The sequence below is a fragment of the Ailuropoda melanoleuca genome, chromosome 13, assembly GCF_002007445.2.
Source record: "Ailuropoda melanoleuca isolate Jingjing chromosome 13, ASM200744v2, whole genome shotgun sequence".
Taxonomy (NCBI): Eukaryota; Metazoa; Chordata; class Mammalia; order Carnivora; family Ursidae; genus Ailuropoda; species Ailuropoda melanoleuca.
The window spans coordinates 79546616-79568667 of record NC_048230.1 but is presented as its reverse complement, the minus strand read 5'-3'; the positions used below and the strand labels follow the sequence as shown (position 1 = coordinate 79568667).

Sequence of the window (22052 nt, the reverse complement as noted above, 5' to 3'; positions counted from 1 at the left end):
GGAGATAATAACAAAATATAAGGCTTCTCTTACATTTTTTTGAGATTGCCAAAGGACTTTAAAATAGTCAAGAAAGTATACTGAGGTTCACAGCAATCTATGAAATATATAGCAGGTATTGTCATTTATAATTTCATAAATTGTGGCACAAAGTGGAAAAACTTCAGGGTGTATCCGAATCCCCTGGAGGGCTTGTTAAGACATACATTCCTGGACCTCAAGCTCAGAGTTTCTGATGAAGTGGGTCTGGGGGGGAGGCCCAAGTATTTCCTCTCATCTAGGTCCTAAGGGCTAACGATGTGGTTGGTCTGGGGACCCTACTTTGCTCAACACTGGTCTAGAATTCAAGCCACATACACAATAAGAAAGCTTATTCTGAAGATAACCTGATAACCCACTACAGAGGACATGTCCAAATTGCATTATTTTACAGAGAGGGAGGAGAAAAGAAGACACATTATTTTGGTCTATCTCTTGGTAAATCAGAACAAAATAAACAACAAAAATAATACCTTCAAAAATTATCCACATTTTGTTGAGAGCTTTGAAAATCCGATGAAGACTTACTTCATCGGGAAACTCGGAGGATGAGGTCCAAGAATTTATGTTATAACAAGCCCTCCAAGGGATCTGATACACAAAGTTGTTTCTCCACTTTGTACCATGATTTCCTGCGCAGACTGATACAGGTGGGTGAACTGCTTAGTCCATTCCTATGGACTTTTCATTAGTTAACACAGTGGTCAGACTGTTTTCTCTGATGATTTAACAATCTGAGCATTCTAAACCATCAAACTGATTTCACCAATAAAACCTGAGATAAATAATCAAATAACATAACTTGTTTTTATTTTTAGTCATTTCTTTATATGTCCTGTCCACCCAAACAAGGGCAGAGGCCATGTCTGACTTCTTTCTTGGGTATTTAATGATGGTAAGTAACACCAGGACCATGTGTTGGATACTGGGCTGAATACCTGCACACACAACTTCATTACTGCTAGTAATCATGTGGAGTAAGCATCAGAGGCCCGCCCACTGACCATGTGAGAAGACTGGGGCCTTGGGGATTAAAGCAATTTGGTCACAGCGACTTAGCTAATACACAGCAGTGACCAAATTGCCAACCTCTGTTTTGTTGACCTCAATACCTTCTGAAATTCTAGAAGAGAAGTTCATGAACATCATGGGAGGGATTGAGATCAGACTTATCCATAACGACTCCAAACTTACTATTTAGACAGTAAGAGGATAGGTAGGGTCTCACGCCAAATAAGACAGGGCCCCACAGACAGCCAGACACGATTTTCTGAAGCTCTAAAGTACGGGAATCAAGTTACAAGGCAAATTTCTGTCTGCGACTGCCAGCAGTCTCACCTCTGTAATAAACCATTCACATTTACTCAATAAAACCACTGTGATATCATGAAGAAAGTCAAAGAGGACAAAAGAAATGAAAAATGTAACTTCACTTGCAATAAAGTCCATATTTAAGAACATCAAGTGAAAGTCCTAGAATGCATGCAGTGTGAAATTAACTACTGGTCTTTTAAAATGCCTGGGTAGTTGGGAACAAGATCACCTTTCCAGAGTGCTGGAACATCTGATGACCTATTAGGTCATTTTTATTTTCAAATTCAATGTGTTGATGATTATGCACTCCTATTATAGGAATGAAATCTCTAATGCCAACTAAGTGCTTGACTGCATTAAACACTTATTTTTAGGAAAATCACCTTATTCACCTGCCCTAGTTTTGTGATTTTTATCAGGATTTAATCATTTCATCACTGTGAATAATTCTTTCTTTTGAAGGCATTAAGCATGTGAATATGACAAAAGTAAACCTGACATTCCATGGGGTGAGGCGGGAGGGGGAGACAGAGTTAACAATATTTAATGCAAACTGCTCAATATTAGAGGCGCACATATGGTATTTTGCAAAGAAAACAAACTGCACGAGAAAATTATTTTCTTACCTTTTTGTTGATTTCATGTTCAAGGTCATCTGAAGCCTAAATTAGAGAAAGACAGTAATTTGTTTACTTCTCTAACGGGTAAGATCCCAAATTTACTAGCCACATATATGTAAATATTTAAATAAATATATGTAAGCTGTTATTCTATTTATTTGTGAAGGTGGGAAATTACTGATGACATAAAGTCATCAGCAAAGTAAGTACTGGAAAGATACAACCGCCTGACTTACATGCCAGAAAAATAAATCTTAATACATCTCCCTCCTTTGTTGATAGTCTTTCCTATTTAGATGTTTCCTTACAGTAGTTTAATTATTTCGTCATGGGGTTTGGGAAATCATTTGCTGTGGCCACCTCTCCTGATATGTAAAGGGCAGGCAAGCATGAATGATTACTCAGTTCAACACCCATGTGGGTACTGATAAAGGCTTTATGTGGTAGCGTTAAGGTAGGCACTGAGTCTTAGTAAGCATCCAAGAGTCTCAAAGCAGTGGCAATACTCTCTATCAGAAGAGGGAAGGTGTAATCAAAGTGTTCCTTTGGCTTTGCTCTTCAAACACTCTCCCATTTTCAGCTACTACCTAATGTACGCACCTACCTGCATCTTGATCCACTGTCTTCAGTGATTAAGAATCCTTGTCCCCTTCAAAGACCACACACACCCTCCCATCACCAGGAATGCCATCCATTCTCACCTTCTCCGGGAACTCACAGGCAGTTAGTTATCCTTTCTCTCTCTTGAAAAACTAATCTCTCCCTCTATCTGGCACCATTTCCAAAAGTTTGCAAACACACTTCAGATTCATTCATTCTAAAAATAACACTCCCTTGACTCCTCAGATTGCCATTAGCTACCAGCCTATACCTTGCTTCCCTTTATAGCAAAACTTCTCAGAAGTATAGTCTCTACTGACTCACACCTGTCTGTTTCAGTGGCCCCCACCACACCATTGAAACCTCTCTTTTCAAGGTCACCAACGACCTCCATGTTGTCAGCGATGGACACTCTTGAGTCTTCTTACTGAGCTAATCAACTGTAGTCAAAAACCAACCACTTTGCCAGGGGCCAGGAGGTGGGAGAAATGGGGAGGTGTTGGTCAAAGGGGACAAACGTCTAGTTCGTTTATATTCTAGTTATAAGAGTAGTACGTTCTGGGGATCTAACGGATAGCATGGTGTCTATAGTTAACATTTTATTGTATACTTGAACGTTAGAGAGCAGATCTTAAATATTCGCACCACACACATACACACACACACACAGAGGTAATTATGAGGTGACAGATATGTTCACTAACCTTATTATGGTAATCATTTCATAATGTATACTGGTATCAAATCATCACCTATACACCTTCAACTTACACAATGTTATATGTCAGTTATACTTTAATTAAGCTGGAGGGAAAAAAAAAAAACCCACCTCTCTTCTCCCCTTCCCCCTGTTCTCTTGGCTTCCTTGATCTCATCGATTTCCCTCCTACCTCTCGGGCCATACAATGCTCTTCTTTTCTGGCCCACCTTCTCTGCCTCTTCCTTATTTCCATGGCTTTAAATCCTATCTCCTGAATTCTCGGTTTACATCTCCAGCCCCACCTCTCCTCTAGTTCTAGATAAAGGCGATGATGATGCTTTCAATGGTGAAGGTGAAAATGACAACAGAGCAGCAATAACGAATGCCATCATGGGAATGACCATGTGCTAGGCACCACTGGAAGCTCTTTACATAGCCTAGACCCATCCATCGACTCTTCACGACAGACCAGTGAGATAGGTATTATCAACTTCATTTTTGCAGTTGGGAACACCCAGGCACTGGGAGCTTCAGTAACTTACCTGAGGTTACACAGGTAGGAAATGAAAGCAGCGGCAGGGGTCAAGGCCATAGATGCCTTGGTAGCACTGCCCCTGGAGTATCTCACAGGCCTCAAAGATCCTGTCCCACTTGAGACACTGAGTTCTTTCTCTTCCAGTCTTCCCCCTGTCCACCCATCTCCTCAGACTCCGACCAGAGAGTCCTCTTGCTTCCTCTCTCCCCCTCACTAGCCCACATTCAGTTCATCAGCAAGTTAGATCAGCAGAACTTGAACCCACTCAGTCCTGTTTCTACTGTCCGGTTTAAGCCTTGGGGGCCTGGCTGAGTGCAACAGCCCGGCCTAACTGCTTTTGCTGCGTCCGCTCTTGCCCCCTTCTAACCAGTCTCCATATGGTAACCATCGTGGTTTTTCAAAAACTCCTATTGGGCTGCATTGCTCCCTTCTTTAAACATTTTCAGTGGCTTCAGATTCCACTTAAATTAACATTTGAGTCTCTCATAGTAGCGTCCCAAATCCTGCATCATGTAGTTCCTACCCGCCTGTACAATCTCATCTTGTTTCCCTCTGCCCCTCACTCAGCCCACTCTGTTCAGTGTCTCTGTTGCTGTTATCCCATAACTGGGGCCCGTCCTCTACTTCTGTGCATGGCTGATTCCTCTTTACTTTTGAGGTTCTGGGGTCCTTATTCCCTCAACCTCATGATTCTCCATTTTAGCACTCGTTTTTGATTTCATAATAGCACTTATCACAAATTGTAATTATATAGTTGATGGTTTGTTGTTTGTTTCCTGTTCCCTTCCAATCAACTCCCATCAGACTCTAAGCTCCATGAGAGCAGAAACTAAGCATGTTTTGACCTTTTTGGGTTGTTATGGCCTAGACTATGACTGGCACATAGTAGGTACACCACAGCCACTTTTCTTGGCGGAAAGTTGGATGGATGGACATACTTTCATGTTTATCCTACATTAGGAGGGAGTGGAGATATCTAACTGGAAGGACTGGTTTTCTAATGAGGGCTTGCTTGGGATAATCGGGTGGGTCATTCTCTCAATGACTTCAACAGGTTAACCTCTGTCACCAGGCTGCTGTTGTGGTCTGCTATTCACCTATAATAATGCAATAAATCATATTACTTAAAGGATACTGGACAAACAGGTGATGGTCAACACTGGGCTTGGCTAATGAGCAACTCAAATATCCTTTCTAACTTATTATTGTGCATAGCTTGCATTAAGATATTGATTCTGGTCTCCCAACATAGAAGGAGAATTACAGGCTACTTTATTTTCTTGTGGTTGGCACATTTTTAAAATTTCATAACTATTAGCTACTACCTCTTCTTGACAGTCATGAAAAAAAGGGACATGGAGACTCTGACCTTCTTGACACTATTGGCAACAGCCTCCTTGTGACCCAAGTCATCAGCAGAAAGTTCGTTTCCAAATTTGTATTCAGGGTGAGCTTCCTCCTCTTGGTCAGCTGTGTGAAAGACAAAAGGGAAATCCATGAAGCCAAATTACTGCCTGTCAGTCAGATCTCCTCCAGAATCTTGGGTGGAGCGTAAACTCCTTCAGGGGGGGAAGGAAGCTAAATGAAGATGGGAACATTTAAATATGCAAATTTTTCCAAGTAAAACTCTCACCAGCTCTCAAGGCCAAGGAGCACATCTTGTTAGCTGTTATTTCTCTCGCGTCTAGCATGATGTCTGACATGCGTGTTGCTTAATGCAGTTTTCTTAAGTGAGTGATGGTTTCCATCCCAGCACACTAACCGTAAAAATTAAAGCCTCAAGCACTCAGGAATATCTCGACTTACAAAGGGTGCTCTGATCTTCCCTGGGACTTAGGGAAAACACAAGGAAGATATGAGAAAAGGAAAATACACTGGATAATTTTTACAAAGAGACTAAATGTGTATTTGAATGTCATCGGCATAGTGACTTGTGGCCGGCAGTGGTGTGACATAGAAGAGAAAGCGCTTGGAAGGACTGGACTGTACCTGTAAACCACCTGTCAACCCTGGCTTGGGTTTCAGAGACTCTAGAATCATTCCTAGGGCTCATGCTAACTGGGAGACTGGAAGCGGGTGCTAAACAGAGCTGATACCCCAAGAGCATGGCCCAGGCTGTGCAAGGAGGCACAGGAGGACTCAGTCCACCAATCCAGAAAGTGACAAGAACTCTGGTATCTTCCCAAGGCCGGTATCCTCCCAAGGCCGTCGGTGGAAAAAGAATCACCTACATGCTAGTGTGAGATCTGGATTCCCCTGATCCCCACTTTCCAAAAAGCTCCCAGGTTAGGAATTTGCCTAAAAGCTTGTCAGGATCAGGAGAAACCCATAGGCCTCAGGACAAGGCCAACACAAATCCACATTGTCACAATACAGGGCATGAGGGACCCCTACTGGAAAAAAACTGAAAAAATTTCTGAGTATGGACTCCTGAGAGCAGGAAGCAGACCCATAAGAATTGGGAATTTTTTTTTAAAGCATGTTTAAAATGTGCAAAGAACTCAAGAACAAGAATCAGTGAAAAACTATTTCATCAATTCTAACATGCATTTTTTTCACATAGTAGTATTTCTTTCTTTCTTTTTTTTTTTTAAAGATTTTTTAACTTCTTTATTCGACAGAGATAGAGACAGCCAGCGAGAGAGGGAACACAAGCAGGGGGAATGGGAGAGGAAGAAGCAGGCTCATAGAGGAAGAGCCTGATGTGGGGCTCGATCCCATAACACCGGGATCACGCCCTGAGCCGAAGGCAGATGCTTAACCGCTGTGCCACCCAGGTGCCCCACATAGTAGTATTTCTGATATTCTGTAATGTGTTCTTCAAATGATACTCTTTTACAATTAACTGGAAGCATCTTTCTTTCCTTGTCATCATAAAATAATGGTGTCTTTCAACTGTGGTGTCTTATTTAGAATTTCTTGAGGGACTGCTTTTTGCAAAGTGTTATTCCGGACATGCAAAAAAGTGAGGCAAGACAGACAGACACCCTCCTGCTTTGGAAGTGCTGTTCTGATGAGTGGATGAGTGGATGAGTGGAGGCAGATGGTTACAAAGAGAAAAAAAAAAGTAGGTCACATAGGCCTTTGGCAGGAAAAAAAGGTTTTAAGGAGCTGGAATAGGTCTTTAAAAACTCTAGTCCAGTGTGTCCACTTTATATATGAGGAAATAGATTCAGAGATATGCTTTACAAATCCAAGGTCACAGAGTAAGATATGGACCTAGATTTCTCTGGATTCTTAGCACAACGCTCTTAACGTGACACTGAGTTTCCATGACCACTAGATTTCCATGACCTAGAGTCTGCAACCAAGATTTTGAAACTTCCCGCCATTACTAGTAAATTTCCAGTTTAGGTATCTCTTAGTCTAACCTGGCCAGCCAGACATAAACTACTTGAAGTCAAGGAATGTATCCCATATAAGTGGTAGAGACCTTACTTTTAAAAAGTTGTACGAAATGGGGCGCGTGGATGGCTCAGTTGGTTAAGCGTCTGACTCGTGGTTTTGGCTCAGGTCCTGATCTCAGGATCCTGAGATTGAGCCCTGTGTCAGGGTCCACACTCAGCATGGAGTCTGCTTGTCTCTCTCCCTCTGCTCCCCCACCTCTCTCTCTTTCTCTTGCACATGAGTTTGCTCTCAAATAAATAATCTTTTAAAAAGAAAAGGAGTTGTATGAATGAATGTTACCATCCCTTGACATACCCTCAACCACATACAGTTTTGGCATTCCCCACTGCTTGTCACACAGTCCTGGAAGCCACGCGTCCGCCTGAATCTAAATCATGCCTAATGAATGGGCACATGCTTTCATGGACTGAGGGCCTTTTCTATTTTCTACAGCCTCCAGGCAGGGCTACCCTTTTGAGTTATGCTTGGTTTCCTCTTGCCTGCTGTGTTGAAGTATTTAAATTAGAGACTCTAGTCATTCATGTAGAGTAGGATCATACTGTGAAGCGGGGGTAATTACAGCCAACTGGTTGACCAGAATTAAGTGAGGTATCACTGAGGCAACCAAAGAACATATAACTGGTATAGCAGAAACCTGTATACCCTTAAAAAGAAATCCAAGTGGATGATTTTGTCCTCTCAGCTAATTTTCTACATGTATGCTACCCCACACGATTACTTCTGTTCACATTGAACAACATGGGAGTCACCGGAGCCAAATATTTTGTAGGAATAACGAGCACATGCATAAAAGGTGGGAAGTCCCCTTAAGGATGATAAGTGGAATCACACTAACCCTCACCTTTGATTAGTGTGTGTTCCAGAAATTTCACATCTTTGACGTTCATCAGTTACACTTTTTTCTCTAAAAATTTTTTTCACAGTTTTATGTATTTGTGTGCTCTTCATATTCCTGTATATGAGAAGGGCAGTATCGCAAGGTACAAAAGGTCTTGAACCTGGAGTCAGGCAATTCTGGGATTGAATCTTCGTGCCATTGGTCACCAGCTGTGGGGTCATGTGCAGACTATGCTACCTCTCTAACCTTCAATTCCTTACCTGAAAAATGAGCGTAATGATACTATTTCATCAGGCCGTATAAAGATTAGATATGGCAGTGATGCAAACTGCTTCGTTCACAGTTGGTAGAACAACGGTGGTTGCTACTCATATTATTGTTATTTTCCTTGTTAATTTGTTCCAGTATTCTGCAGTCTGTTTTCCTGGATTGGAGGATCTAGTAATGTCTAAAATGTTTTTAACTAGCATCTGTAAAACTTAACCTAAGTTAAGGAACTGATTTTACATAATATTCATCTTTTCAGATTTAGAAGTATTTTATTGACCTTTTCAAATAACATTTCCTTCAGTATTTTACTCTTAAATCGTGTTTAGGTTTATTATATGAAAAAAAAAGGTGAAATAATATAATTGGCATCACGGTTGATAGGATTTTCCAAAGACAGCTCCAAGAATATCTGCTCTCCTACATGCTCTTCTAGAATGTGATCTTGCCCCTCACCTACCCCCTCGAACCTGGGCGGGCCTTAATTTTGCTTTGATCAACAAAATATAGAGGCAATGATGATGGGCCAGTTCTGGGCATAGCTTTTTTTTTTTTTTTTTTAAGATTTTATTTATTTATTCGACAGAGATAGAGACAGCCAGCGAGAGAGGGAACACAAGCAGGGGGAGTGGGAGAAGAAGAAGCAGGCTTCCAGCAGAGGAGCCTGATGTGGGGCTCGATCCCATAACGCCGGGATCACGCCCTGAGCCGAAGGCAGACGCTTAACCGCTGTGCCACCCAGGCGCCCCAGGGCATAGCTCTTAAGTAGTTTAACAGCTTCTGCTTTCTGCCTCTTGGAACACTGACTCTCAGGGTGCTCCATCTAGAAACTTGGCCACCATGTTGTGAGAAGCGCAAACCATGCGGAGAGGACGCATGGGGGTGCTCTGGTCCTCAGACCCTGCTGAGCTCCCCACAACAACTGCCAACCACAGGAGTGGGCCATCTGGAACAACCAGTGTGACTGAAACTTCAGATGACTCTGGCTCTGGATGTCACCTGCCTGCAAATGCATTAGAAACTTAAGAGAGAAGCACCAGTGTGAGCCCAGATGCCCCACAGAACTAATGAAGTGTTATTTTAAGCCTGTAGATTCTGGGGTGGTTTGTTACGCAGTAATAGATAATTGTTCCAGTCACCAATGAAATAATTACAGGTATTTTCGCCCTCCTAGACACTCCCTGCCATATACAACCTATGGAAGTCAGTCAGTTTGTTCCCTGGGAGTGGAGTTGAACCCCTGGTTTGGGCACACATCACACACCGTCATGGTGAAGTCTCTTCCATAGTGAGCCATATTTATTAAGCCGTCTTTATTACTGAGATTATTTTCACAGCTTTCAGGTTTTCACCTATAGTATCAAACTTTCCTAAAGGCTACTCGTATATTTCAGATTTTCATATAATAAGTGGAGAGAGTTTCTGCAAGTGTTTCTACATTATTTAGCCCCAAACCACTACATAAATCCAAGGCACTGCCCAACCAATAGACACACAATGTAAGCCCAAGTCATTTCGCTAATTAATTTTCATACCACATAATGGGCAAATAATTTACTAAAAGCATTCCAAACCTTTCAAAAGACCCATTTAAAACCAAACATTATGGCTGTGGCTACATGGCCCAAGTAAAACAGAAGCTAGTAGCAAACATTTAAATATTTTAAGCAAGGCTACCTTTGCTAAAATTACCTGCCTATATTGATAATTCTGGTGAGCTAGTTATTTGAGAGAATTTGAACTTGAAATTTTAATACTAGCTTTGAATTTCCAGTTCGTGTGTGCGTACAAACCCATCATTTACCCAAGGGTCCCTACTCACGTTCCTTTCCTTGTAACTTGCCTTACTACTATTGTCATTAACAGCACTGAAGTTTATGTTTTTGTTTATAGGAAGGGATTGCAAAATATTCTTTTTATTCCAACCCCTTGCCTTCTACAGGAAGGATTCTCTGGCTTGAATTTCTGCTGAGCAGCTGAATGCACAACAGGAAGGGAGATGACTAAGCCACAGAAATCTAGTGCCCAGGGAAACTGGAAGGAACATTTGGAAAAGCACCAAAAAATACCAAAACGTGAAAGTTGGTGCACGAATACACACTTGACTATTAAGAATTAAACCATCACATTATATAAAAGGGTGCATGAAGACAAACTCATGTTTTTCTTATTTTAAAAAAGTTTTTTTCTGGCCTGCTCAGTTGGAGAGCCTGTGACTCTTGATCTCGGGGTCGTGAGTTCGATCCCCACGTTGGGTGTACAGAGTATGTAAAAATAAACAAACTTTATTTAAAAAGTATTTCTGGGGCGCCTGGGTGGCACAGCGGTTAAGCGTCTGCCTTCAGCTCAGGGCGTGATCCCGGCGTTATGGGATCGAGCCCCACGTCAGGCTCCTCTGCTATGAGCCTGCTTCTTCCTCTCCCACTCCCCCTGCTTGTGTTCCCTCTCTCGCTGGCTGTCTCTATCTCTGTCGAATAAATAAATAAAAAATCTAAAAAAAAAAAATAAATAAAAAATAAAAAAAAATAAATAAATAAAAAGTATTTCTGTGGCACGTAAATTAAAAGAAAACCAACTCACCACTTTCTATCTCCTCTTCATTATCATCCTCTAGGATGCTAACTGGGGCAGTGGATTCTCCAGCTTCCATCATGCTTTTCAAAGCTTCGAGCTGTTCTGTTATTTAAAACAAACAGGAAGGAGATGGTGACAAATGCTAGGTCACTTGCAAAGCCCTCCTAAGACTGACACTGAGAAGGGGATGCATTGTCTAAGCCCCCCGTGGCTATGCTCCTAAGGCACTGTCTCACTCAGACCTGCTGGCCAGACTTCTCATGGGATGTGCAATGGTCACATGGTCTACACTTGATGAAGGACTATGGGAGCGTGGGTGAAATGCCTGAAGTTCTGGTCCTAAGTTTGAAAGGAAGCCTCAGAGACTGAAAAGGATTTAAGGCTTGGTGACAAAGGCCCATGGTTTGGAGACCAATGAAGCTGAAGTGACAGAAAAGAGACCGGCACACTGGAGATTGATACAACTTCAGGAAAAAATATCTGTGACCGATCAACCCCAACTTGTTATCCTCATGTATAAAAAGCTCTTATACATCAGTAAGACAGACGAAAGAATTTTAAAAATGGAAAAACATGTAGAAGCACATTATAAATAATGACTTATCAAGAACCCAGCTACTAAAAACATAACTACCAAAAAACTACAGTCTCGTTTTCCTTCTACCAGTCAGACACACAAACATATAAGATGGCCAGGAGCCAGCAGTAAGATTATCCTTGGGAAGCAGGCAGCCTTGTGTATTTTGGTGAGAGTGTAAATTGGTACAATTTTTCTGCAAGACAGTCTAACAAGATACGTCACAATGTAAAATGTGTACACGCTTTGGCCAACCAACTCGAATTGCACCAACTGATTCCAAGGAGAAGCTGTGCAAATGTACAAATGAACACTGACACAGGTTTATTGTTGTTTTTACAGTAATGAAAATCCATCGATTTGGGACTGGTTAAATGGTAGCATATCTCACATAATACATTCTGCAGAGTGTTTCATACATTAGAAGTAAACTTAGCACGTAGTAACTTTGGTAGGAACGTAAGTATACTCAATTGGTTGAATTAAAGATAATAAAAAAATCAGTATATTTAACATGATCCCAGTTTTATAAAAAATGTGTGTTTGTGAAATGTGTATCTATATACATGTATCTATATATAAAATATATAACTCGGTGCTATTTTATTTTCTTATGTTTTTCTTTGTTGTTTTCACTTTCCTATAAGTGATAATTACTATAATTCGAAACTTAAAGAAGATGTGCGTGCTCTCTCTCTATATACACACACACACACACACACACACATACACACAATGGAATACTTCTCAGCCACCAAAAAAATGAAATCTTGCCATTTGCAACAACATGGATGGAACTAGAGAGTATTATGCTAAGTGAAACAAGTCGGTCAGAGAAAGACAATCATCATATGATCTCACTCATATGTGGAATTTAAGAAACAAAACAGAGGATCATAGGGGAAGGGAGGGAAAAATAAAAATAAGACTAAATCAGAGAGGGAGACAGACCGTAAGAGACTCCTAATCATGGGAAACAAACTGAGGGCTGCTGGAGGGCAGGGGTGTGGGGGGATGGGGTAACTGGGTGAGGGGATTAAGGAGGGCATGTGAGGTAATGAGCACTGGGTGTTACGTAAGACTGATGTATCACTGAACTCTACCTCGGAAACTAATAATATACCATATGTTAATTAACTGAATTTAAATTTAAATTAAAGGAAAAAAAATAAAAGAATACCTAGGGTAAAAACACAATGCAATCATACCAATATTTAATGCTACCAATGCTACTTAATTCAATGGAATTAAGAGATTGGCTGAAAGAAAATATTTTCAAAGAAAATCTCCAGGGAAAATACAGGGGAAATATTTGTCTAAAATCATTTCTCTCTCTCCACACATATACACATTCACACACTCACCTAGGACCCCTAGGTATGTGCATCTCACAGAGGCAAACTGCAAAGGGGAAGATTTTAATAGGACTTTAAAGCATATTAAATGATAAAACGCTAGTTCCTTCTATCTTGATAAATTCTAAAATGCCTCTTTCACTTTCTTATTTTGCCTTGGGATCATTCCAAATCCTGCATCCTATGAATATATGAATATGCTTTTCCCACTGCAGGAACCTACACTTAAATGTCAATGTGGCCACTTTGCTCTGAAAAGTATATGCAACACTTCTATGCTCCCTTCCACCCCCAAATCCGTGGTTTTAAAATAGATTTCATTTTAGACAGCTGAATTGTCCAAACACACAATGGGTATGTGCTTCATCATTGGTGTGTGTCTTTGACTTACTTTTTTCAACCTCAGGTTTCAGCCGTTTATTTTTGATGAGTATTTTTCTTTTGAGGTCATTGGGGGATGGTAAGGGCCTGCCTGGTTCAAGCTAGAGATGAACAGAAAAGGCTGAATTAATGATGTGCTGCTTCAGTTTCATTCCCAGCCCAGTGAGCACGGAGGTCTGTTATACAGCCCAATATCCACTAGATGGCAGTCAGACCGCCAACTTGACATCCAGTCTCCCAGAGCTATGCAGAGCCACTCTACCCTCCCCAGCAGGAGCTGGGTCTGACCTGGGGTGCTGCTAGAGGAGGGGCTCCTGCTCAACTTCAGGTCTTGCTCCTTTTACGTAGGGGGTAAAGTACGAGGGGTCATTGTGATAGCTGGGGTCAGAACTGCTTTCCCAGGCAGAAGTCGAGTGTTCTCCTGATCCCCCCGAGTGTTTGGCTGTGTTAGGAAGTCTGTTTACTCAGTAGGCTGATGTAACCCCAATACTTGGGACTGTGATTTTGTAGGTTCAGTAAGAGAATCAAGAAGGGAGTGTCAGTTACTAAAACCCGACCTCTACTGTGGTTTCGTTTGCTTGGATTTATGTCTGCAAAGGAGGTGTCCTTTCCTCTCTTACCTCGGACCCATACAACTGTGCCATATCTAGTCACCCATTCCCCATTCTCCCATGCATCCATGTATGTACCTACCCACCCCTCCATCTACCCATCTTTTCCATGCATCCATTCATTTTTCCAAAAGTAATCTTTATACTACTTATCACATGCAAGACACTATGCACTCCTATGTCTGTGTTACCCCAAAGCTCTTTGCCAAAATTCTGCTTCCTTCCGAAGCCTGTTGTAACTCGTCCATTCCCTAGTGATCTCTCTTGAACCTGGGTATCTCTAGTAAGTATTCAGTAGGTCACAAGCCGTCTTCCTTTGTAGCTATAGTTTTATCTGTGTGCTCTCTGTCTCCCCTACTCCCTCNGGAGAGGAAGAAGCAGGCTCATAGCGGAGGAGCCTGATGTGGGGCTCGATCCCATAACGCCGGGATCACGCCCTGAGCCGAAGGCAGACGCTTAACCGCTGTGCCACCCAGGTGCCCCCCTAGTGATCTCTCTTGAACCTGGGTATCTCTGGTAAGTATTCAGTAGGTCACAAGCCGTCTTCCTTTGTAGCTATAGTTTTATCTGTGTGCTCTCTGTCTCCCCTACTCCCTCTCAAGACGGAAAGCTTTTTACTTCAGGGAGGTCTCACTCTCGTGTGTATTCACCTATGCTCCCCCCAACACTTTTCTCGTATGTGCTTATCACTCCACAAAGAATACAGTAGTCTTTCCACAGAAGCAAGCACCTTAGCCCAACTGGAAAAGTAAAGAGAGGACCTAGGTGAGACAAAAATGACATTTAAAAAATCGGAGCTGTTTCTTAGTTTGGGCTCCCTCAGAATCAGTCTCTGGCACAAGGATGTGAACNTGAATAGTCCCATAGTTTATTTGGGCGGAGGTGCAGGAATGTCCAACAGGGGGTGGGAAAGTGAGAAGAAGAAGGCAAGCAGCCAACCCCAACAGGGTGTTATCAGGCAAGTTCTCTCTGGGGGGTGCTGACGCATGGTCCTGCTGGGGAGCTTGGCTTCTCTGGAACTGTCCCTTCTGTGGAGTGAGTGGGTTCAGGGGGAGGGCTGTGAGCTCTCTGGCACTTCTGGCCTGTCTTTCACATATGGACAAAGCAGGCTCTCGTGACCACAGCACCCACGTCACGCGAAAGGTTGCAGGCACTGGCAGCCGAAAGTCAGGCTGGCATGCAGGGAAAATAGGGAGTGCTGCACGGACCAGGGGGGCAGGGAGCCTGCAGCATGGCGTCTTCGGGCTGAAGACAATCGGGGTGGGTGCAAGGGATGCAAATATCCTCGTGTCCTTGATTTTTTTTTTTCCTTCCGGTTTTTTGTTTGTGTTTTTACTACCGCAGAGTACTTTCTACTTAATCCCTGAGCTCTCCTACTACTCACAACATCTTGGGACAGCGGGTCTTTACCACTTGGAGGTTATGGAGCCTTACAAAACTGTGAAGAACTCTCTAGAATAATTATATACCTAAAAAAAATTGTACGCAATTAGAATGAGGTCACAGACCTCACAAAGCCTATCTATGGGCCACAGGTGAAAAGTTCTTTGCTTTATGAAGCAATTTGCAGGTGTAAAAATGAAGCTCAAAAATTCTATGTATAACATTTTCCAAGTATTTGGTTTTTTGGGTTTTTTTTTTAAGATTTTATTTTCTTTGAGAGAGAGAGAGAGAGAGCGAGCACGCATGCAGGCTCATGGCACAAGTTGTGGGGGGGGAGAAGCAGAGAGGAAGGGAGAGGGAGGGGGAAAAAATCTCAAGCAGACTCTGCACTGAGCTTGGAGGCCAATGTGGGGCTCAATCTCATGACCCTGAGATCACGACCTGAGCCAAAACCAAGAGTCAGACACTCAACTGACTGAGCCACCGAGGCACCCCCCCAAATATTTGTTTTGGAGTTGGGGACTTGAACTTCAGACTCTTATGACTTCAGTTTAGGGGACTTCTCACAGTAGTGGGCTCCTATGGGTGCTGAACCCTATGTGCACATGTGATTCACCTGGAAGGCTTTTTAAAAACACCATGCTCAGGACTTACCCAGCTCAATTAACTCAGGATCTCTGAGTGGGGCCCTGGCAAAGATATTTTTAATAGTCCTTCTAGATGATTCTATCATGCAACCAAGTTGAGAACAAATGCTGAGTATAGACCCTTGGCCAGTGGGCATTTTATAAAACTTTAGGACAGAGATAGATCTCAAAAACCATAAAGACCTTGAGACCTTCTAAATTAAATCGAACCAGATGTTTATTTTACATCTCTCTCTACACATCTGTCCAAAGCATGAAAGCTTTCCATACCAATGGATTTAAATAAATATGAAGATCTTTAGTCCTCTAGCACTACTTGACCCTTTAGAAATGAATTTCAAAACAAATCCATTCAGGTTAGAAATATGGTTTTCTAAAAATACATACTGGATGTGATTCAAGTGCTTGTTTCAACAGGAGATCCCCAAATAGATCTTCGCAATATTTGGACATCTTGTACTGTTGATATTTGCTGGAGAGAGAGAACACTGGCATTTGTAAATTCAAACATCCATTATCCGTCCAAGAATAAGAAAACTCCCACTCTGCAAAATCCACACTTGTTCTCCTGATGCTAAGTGAGATGCTCGGTTACATACCATGGACTTTAACTGGTATAGTTTCAAAAGTAGATTTGGCCCCCCAAAGTAAGAGCTGGTAAACAGAATAAAAAATGGCTTTCAAGTTCAGCAAGTCTGCTTTCAAATCCATTGCCAAATCTTCTAGCTCAGTGGAACTTTGAGCAAGGTGTTCTGATCTGTCACCTTTTAGAGGAAGCATCTCTATAACACATCAAGATGACTTGTTTTTTCCCTTTGTATGTTAGTGGTTTGGGGTTTTTTTGTCCCTCTCTTTTTTGTTTTTGTTTTTTTTTTTGCATAAGACCAAGTGTCCTTACCACTTCCCAAAACTATTCAGCTATTTAAAAAGATGTAGCACAGCAGTGGGGATTGGGTAGTAGAGATTTCAAGTAGAAATTATACCTGCAGTGATTTTCAAAAGAGAGAATTACAGGATATTCGGATGTGACAAATGCGGTTTCCTTGATGGCTTGAATAACATCCTTTAAAGATAAAAAGTGTTAATGAGAGAGAAGAGCAAAAAACAAATTAAGGCACCTTGAAACCATTCAAAGGCTATTAATTTCAGCTTTTCAGAAAATCAGTTCTGGCAATTAAGACCTAGAGAACCCATTCACCTTGACACCTTTACAGGTGGAGTCCCCTTGTGGTTAGACCCAAGCGCAACTAATGGTTAACGACAATTTTTTTTTTTCCAAAGCTACCTTTGACTTCTCCAAAATTATGATGCTATTAACTGACAAGAAATTTCATCTCAATGGCACGCTGGTTCCTTGCTCAATTACCTGGCAAGACAGGTTCAGAGCTCATCTTTCTTGTTGAAGAGCAGGTGAGGTTTTGGCTACGTTTCATTAATTCGATGAAGATTCCTGTGACATTTGCAATAGCCCTTGTTTCTGATTAGCCTGATGAAATGGGGGCGGGGGGGAGGTGACCAGGGAGGTTGTTCTCCTTGACCAAGCAACATGTGAGGTAAAACAGGAGGTGTTCTGGATGCCCCTCTCTGGACTGGAAGCTTGGTCATTTGAAACAGCTTTGAATGAGCTGAGCATGTCCTTCCCACAGATGGCTGGCCTTGCTCTCTGCTTAGCTTTAGAAAGCATGGTTTCAAACCAATGTTTCCACAACAGCATCATATTTGGTAAGAATCCCCAATTCTTACTGGCTTATAGCTAACCACAGGAAAAATCCCACCATTCAGTTAAATTGGAAAAAAAAATTACAGTAGTAATCTAGGGAAGTCCATTTGAAACCCATCTAATGCCTTGGGTTAGATAATCCTGGAGTATTTTAGTGAGCATCCTCGTGGCTAAGTGGTCCTTTAATTATTCTTGCTTAAATCTTCTTCCCAGGTGAAAATGCCCGTGACCTTGATCGTGCACTGGAGTTGACCAATTACTCCTTGAGGAAAATTTTGGCTCTGCCCATGGGTTCTCTTTTGCTCACCTCCAAGCCTTCTTTTCAGCTAAGCTTCCTTATTAAGTTCTTTAATTCTCTAAAGAGGACAATGCTTCCTGTCAGTTTGGTTGGCTGTGCAAACTCATGGCTTCCCACTTGAATATAATCTTGATACTTCTCAGGGAGTATAATCCCTTCTCGGGGAACATAATCTTGACTTCATTGCTGCTCAAAATTCACCAACATCTGGCTAAGGGAAATGGCATGCGTGGAGTGTTACGGGTACAGGGCCTGGGCATCTGTTTTTGTAAATACCTCTGGTGATTTCCCACATGTAGGCAGGGTTGAGAACCATTGCTCCAGATGTTGCAATAACTATTCCAAATTGCACCAAACTGACAGAGACAGATGTACCCGAATATTGGCCAACCACAGAATTTCATTTTTTGACTTGTCTTTTGGCAGGCTATCACTGGAGCACGTTGAGGAGTGCTGTAAGAAACCAACCCGCAAACTGTACACAGAGATCACCCAAAGGCCATTACTGAAATGCCTGTCTGTAAAACTGTAGATGCCTCTCTTTCAAGGTCCCTGGGGAAAAGCCTTCTCTCTGGCATCAGGACCAGGAACAACGATGCTTCTTTGGACCAATGGCCCTGTTTCTATTTTACAAATCTTGTGAATCATCATGTTTCTCTCCATGCACTGAATTCTAGAAAGTTTGGAGCCCATTGTGGCATGGCTTGGCAGTTTATAGGTCTTCTTACTGAGGGTTCATAAACTCTAAGCTCACTTAACTTCTTGTTCTTACAGGGATTATTTATAATCTATTTCATTTTATGTATTCTATTTATCTTTTTATATGAACTTGAAGTTTTTCAGGAAGAATGCAAAGTAAGCAAGAAAATGAAAGACTGTTTTTAAAGTAATTAGAGTCAGGGGGACTCTGGCAAAGAAACCTCATTATATGTCACTGTCACCCTTTGAAAGCAGTAAAGTTAGAAAAAGATGGCGCTACGAAGGGGTTGAAAACATTTTTCTTGACTTTCTCTTCAAAACTGGAAGAAAGGAATATGAAGGTACAACGCTTGAGAAAATGAATAATTTGTTTTCTCCACTGCATCGATATCTATGAGAGTTTGGAAAAGACTATGGCTATTTTGAAACTTACCTTAAAAAGGATATCTGTACACATTGCTTTTCCATGAGTTATTATTGGTTCTTGGTCTTCACCTTTTCCATCCCAACAGTCAAGTTCAACACATCTAGACACATGGCGAAATTACAATATTGAACCCTTACAATAAGATAGTGTGTGTGAGCAAATTAAAAGAAGAGACATCAAAATAAGTTGTTTTCTTATAGAAGAACACGGAATAAGTAACATGATTATTTCATGGAGTATGCAGGCTAAAATCACATTATATTCTTTATCATGTGGGTGTCATCAAAAAGGAATGGTGAGAGATTAAGACAAACTTAGGAGATATAACCACCAGTGAGGTTTTGGATGAAATTCTAGTCATGACAAAGCTACAACGAAGGACAATTTGGGGACAACTGGGAACATCTGAATATGGGCTGGATTTTAGATGATGATGTTAAAGAAAAACGTTTAAAATTTTGTTGGGTGAAATGATGTTGCTTCGGTCATAAAAGAAAATGTTCTCATTGTGTCAAGTATTCAGAGACAGAAGTAGTGATGTCATTTCCTTAGAGTCTCTCCATACACAAAAAATAGTGAGTCATTAAAAACTAAGCATGGTTATTGATAACCAAGAAAAAATATCATAATGCAACTAAAGTTCTTATTTTTTACTTTCAGCATTTTTCCCATATTTTAAACCTCAAATATTTGTCAATTTCTATAGAAGAAAAACCATTTTCAATCATGTTTATTCTCAGAGAATGACATTTTAGAACTTTTAGCATTAAGTAGAACTAAATTTGCAAATGCTTCAGACCAATAAGAAACTTAACATGACTTCTTGAAATTTTTTTTTTTTTTTGCAATTTTGAAGGGGGGGATATTTATTTATTTATTTACTTGAGGGTGATATTTAAAATTTATAGTAAAAAATATCTTCTGACCCATAGGAGGATTCTAGAACTTTTTGGAGCAGAGATTTTCTGTTCTTTTTCAAGGTTACATGACCAGCATAATCAATTAGAGAGAAGGAAAAAATGTCCTTGTCGTTCTGAATACTACTTCCTACTTTTTTAGAGAAAAGTCAATTAAATTGAAGGGCATCATCAAAGGGAAAAATAAAAAAAGAGCTGTCCTAAGTTTCTGACCTGCAACCAGCCAGGAGCACCTGTCTGTACATTTCTACTGAGGATTTCCCGCCAAACTGTCGGCCCGTGAGATAGGTGTTGTGGGAAGAACTGATGAAGTAGTGGGCCAGGGGATGGTCCATTTCTTGGTAAAGTTCTAAACGATCCAGGAAGACTGGGGCATTTTCATCGGACATCAGATATCTGCAAAACCCGTCGCTTGATATGAGGCCTAGGGGAGAAAAGAACAGTTAGTAGACAGGTGGCTCGGAAGATACACATCTCACGTTTTTCTTCATGCAAGTTGAGGCAGCTTAACCAGGAGTAAAAACTTCACAGTCTCTTTCCCAAGGACCTTCATCCTTCAGAATGTGAACAAAATAACATTACACGGAACCTAACGCATTCCACAAGACAGGTGGCGTTCTGCTTGTGTACATAGGATGGCAGAAGCCCATGATCCCCTGAGCTTAGAAGCGCAGCCCCAGGAGCTGTGGCGACCAGGGGTCAAGGGGACCTTCGTCAGTTCCGTTTCTACCACTCACTACTTATATTCTTGGGCCTCAACCTCCTCTTCCGTCAAATTGGGGCGGGGGCAATACTGGCCACACCCACTTTCCAGGTAAGGGAGAGTACACACGAGAGGGGCTCTTAAAAAAGCAGAAAACAGGGGCGCCTTGCTGACTCAGTTGGTTAAGTGTCTGACTCTTGATCTCAGCTCAGGTCTTGATCTCAGGGTGGTGAGTTCAAGCCCCGTGTTGGGCTCAAGTGGGAAAACCTACAACTGTAGGGCACTACTGTTCTCACTGTATCATAGAAGGGGTGAGCAGCCTCTCCGGGTTTAAACAACTCATTTCTCCTCTTTTACCTAAGAAACAGGGTGTGGGACTGGTGAGGACAGTATTCGGTCTTCCTTGAAATGTGGCCCCAAGAGCCACTGCTCATTTCGGTCAGTCCTTTCTGATATAGGGCCCCTGTGGTCTCAGAAGAAGCGATTAATATTTCTACGTCTCCTGTCAACCATCGGCCACTTCAGCTTTTTGTTTTTACATAAGCATTTACAAGTTATGAACTGATTTCAAGGTTATAGAAAAGTACAGATGATAGCATAATAAATACCAATGGACCTATGCCACAGCTTTGTAACGTTTTACCTTATTTGCTTTACATTTTTCAGAGGAATACATAATTGCAGATGCCATGGCAGCACCCTGTGCTCCCACCCTCCATCCTACTGCAGTCCCTCTTTCTACTCCCTTGTAGACAACCATGCCCGACTTCTTGTATTGAACATTCTCCAAATGGCTTCGTAACTACACTACATATGCCTTTATCCAAATAGGTAGTTGTGAATATTTAAAAGCTGATGTAAAAGATATTCCACTATTTGCTATGCAATTTGCTATTATTACATTTTCTTAGACTTGTTCAGTTAATATAAATAGCTCTCGGTCATTTATTTTTCCCCGAATAATGTGTATGTATACTGGTAGTCCGTAGGACTGTAGAATGTAGAGTAGGTCCATGTATGAATACACCCATTTATTGTCCATGACTCTGTTGATGGGTATTTAGGAAATTTCTAATTATAACTAAACATACTACAATAAAAATCTGTGCACCTATCTCCTTGGGCACACACACATCCATTCTAAGAGCAAGTACTTTTTAAGGCACTGGGACAGATGAAGTGATGGGAGAAACAGACACGCCCAGCCTTCATGAAATGTATTATGGGCAAGAGAATGAATATATTAGCAAATAAATATAAGTATCATGTAATGTCATGCAAGTGCTAGAAGGAAATAGAAAGCAGGGAATGTAGGTGATCAAGAATGACCAGGATGCTTTGTTAGATATGTGGCCAGCAAAAGCCCTTCTGAGGAGGTCACGTTCACGAACAGGGAGCAAGCCACATGTGCACCTGGGGCATCATCCCATGTAGAGGGA

The 22052-nt window shown here is 41.5% G+C and overlaps 1 protein-coding gene across 1 annotated transcript in view; it reads right to left on the bottom strand.

Moving 5' to 3' along the window:
• PLCB4 (phospholipase C beta 4) overlaps positions 1–22052 on the bottom strand; it is a 384913-nt gene that overhangs the window by 61348 nt on the left and 301513 nt on the right. The window contains exons 13-20 of the mRNA XM_034641608.1: positions 20124–20334; positions 19000–19093; positions 16833–16912; positions 16237–16321; positions 13219–13309; positions 10902–10997; positions 5178–5278; positions 1980–2015 (exon numbers count right to left, since the gene is read on the bottom strand). Of these exons, the coding sequence (XP_034497499.1) occupies positions 1980–2015; positions 5178–5278; positions 10902–10997; positions 13219–13309; positions 16237–16321; positions 16833–16912; positions 19000–19093; positions 20124–20334 (794 nt within the window). The remainder of the gene's footprint in view (positions 1–1979; positions 2016–5177; positions 5279–10901; positions 10998–13218; positions 13310–16236; positions 16322–16832; positions 16913–18999; positions 19094–20123; positions 20335–22052) is intronic.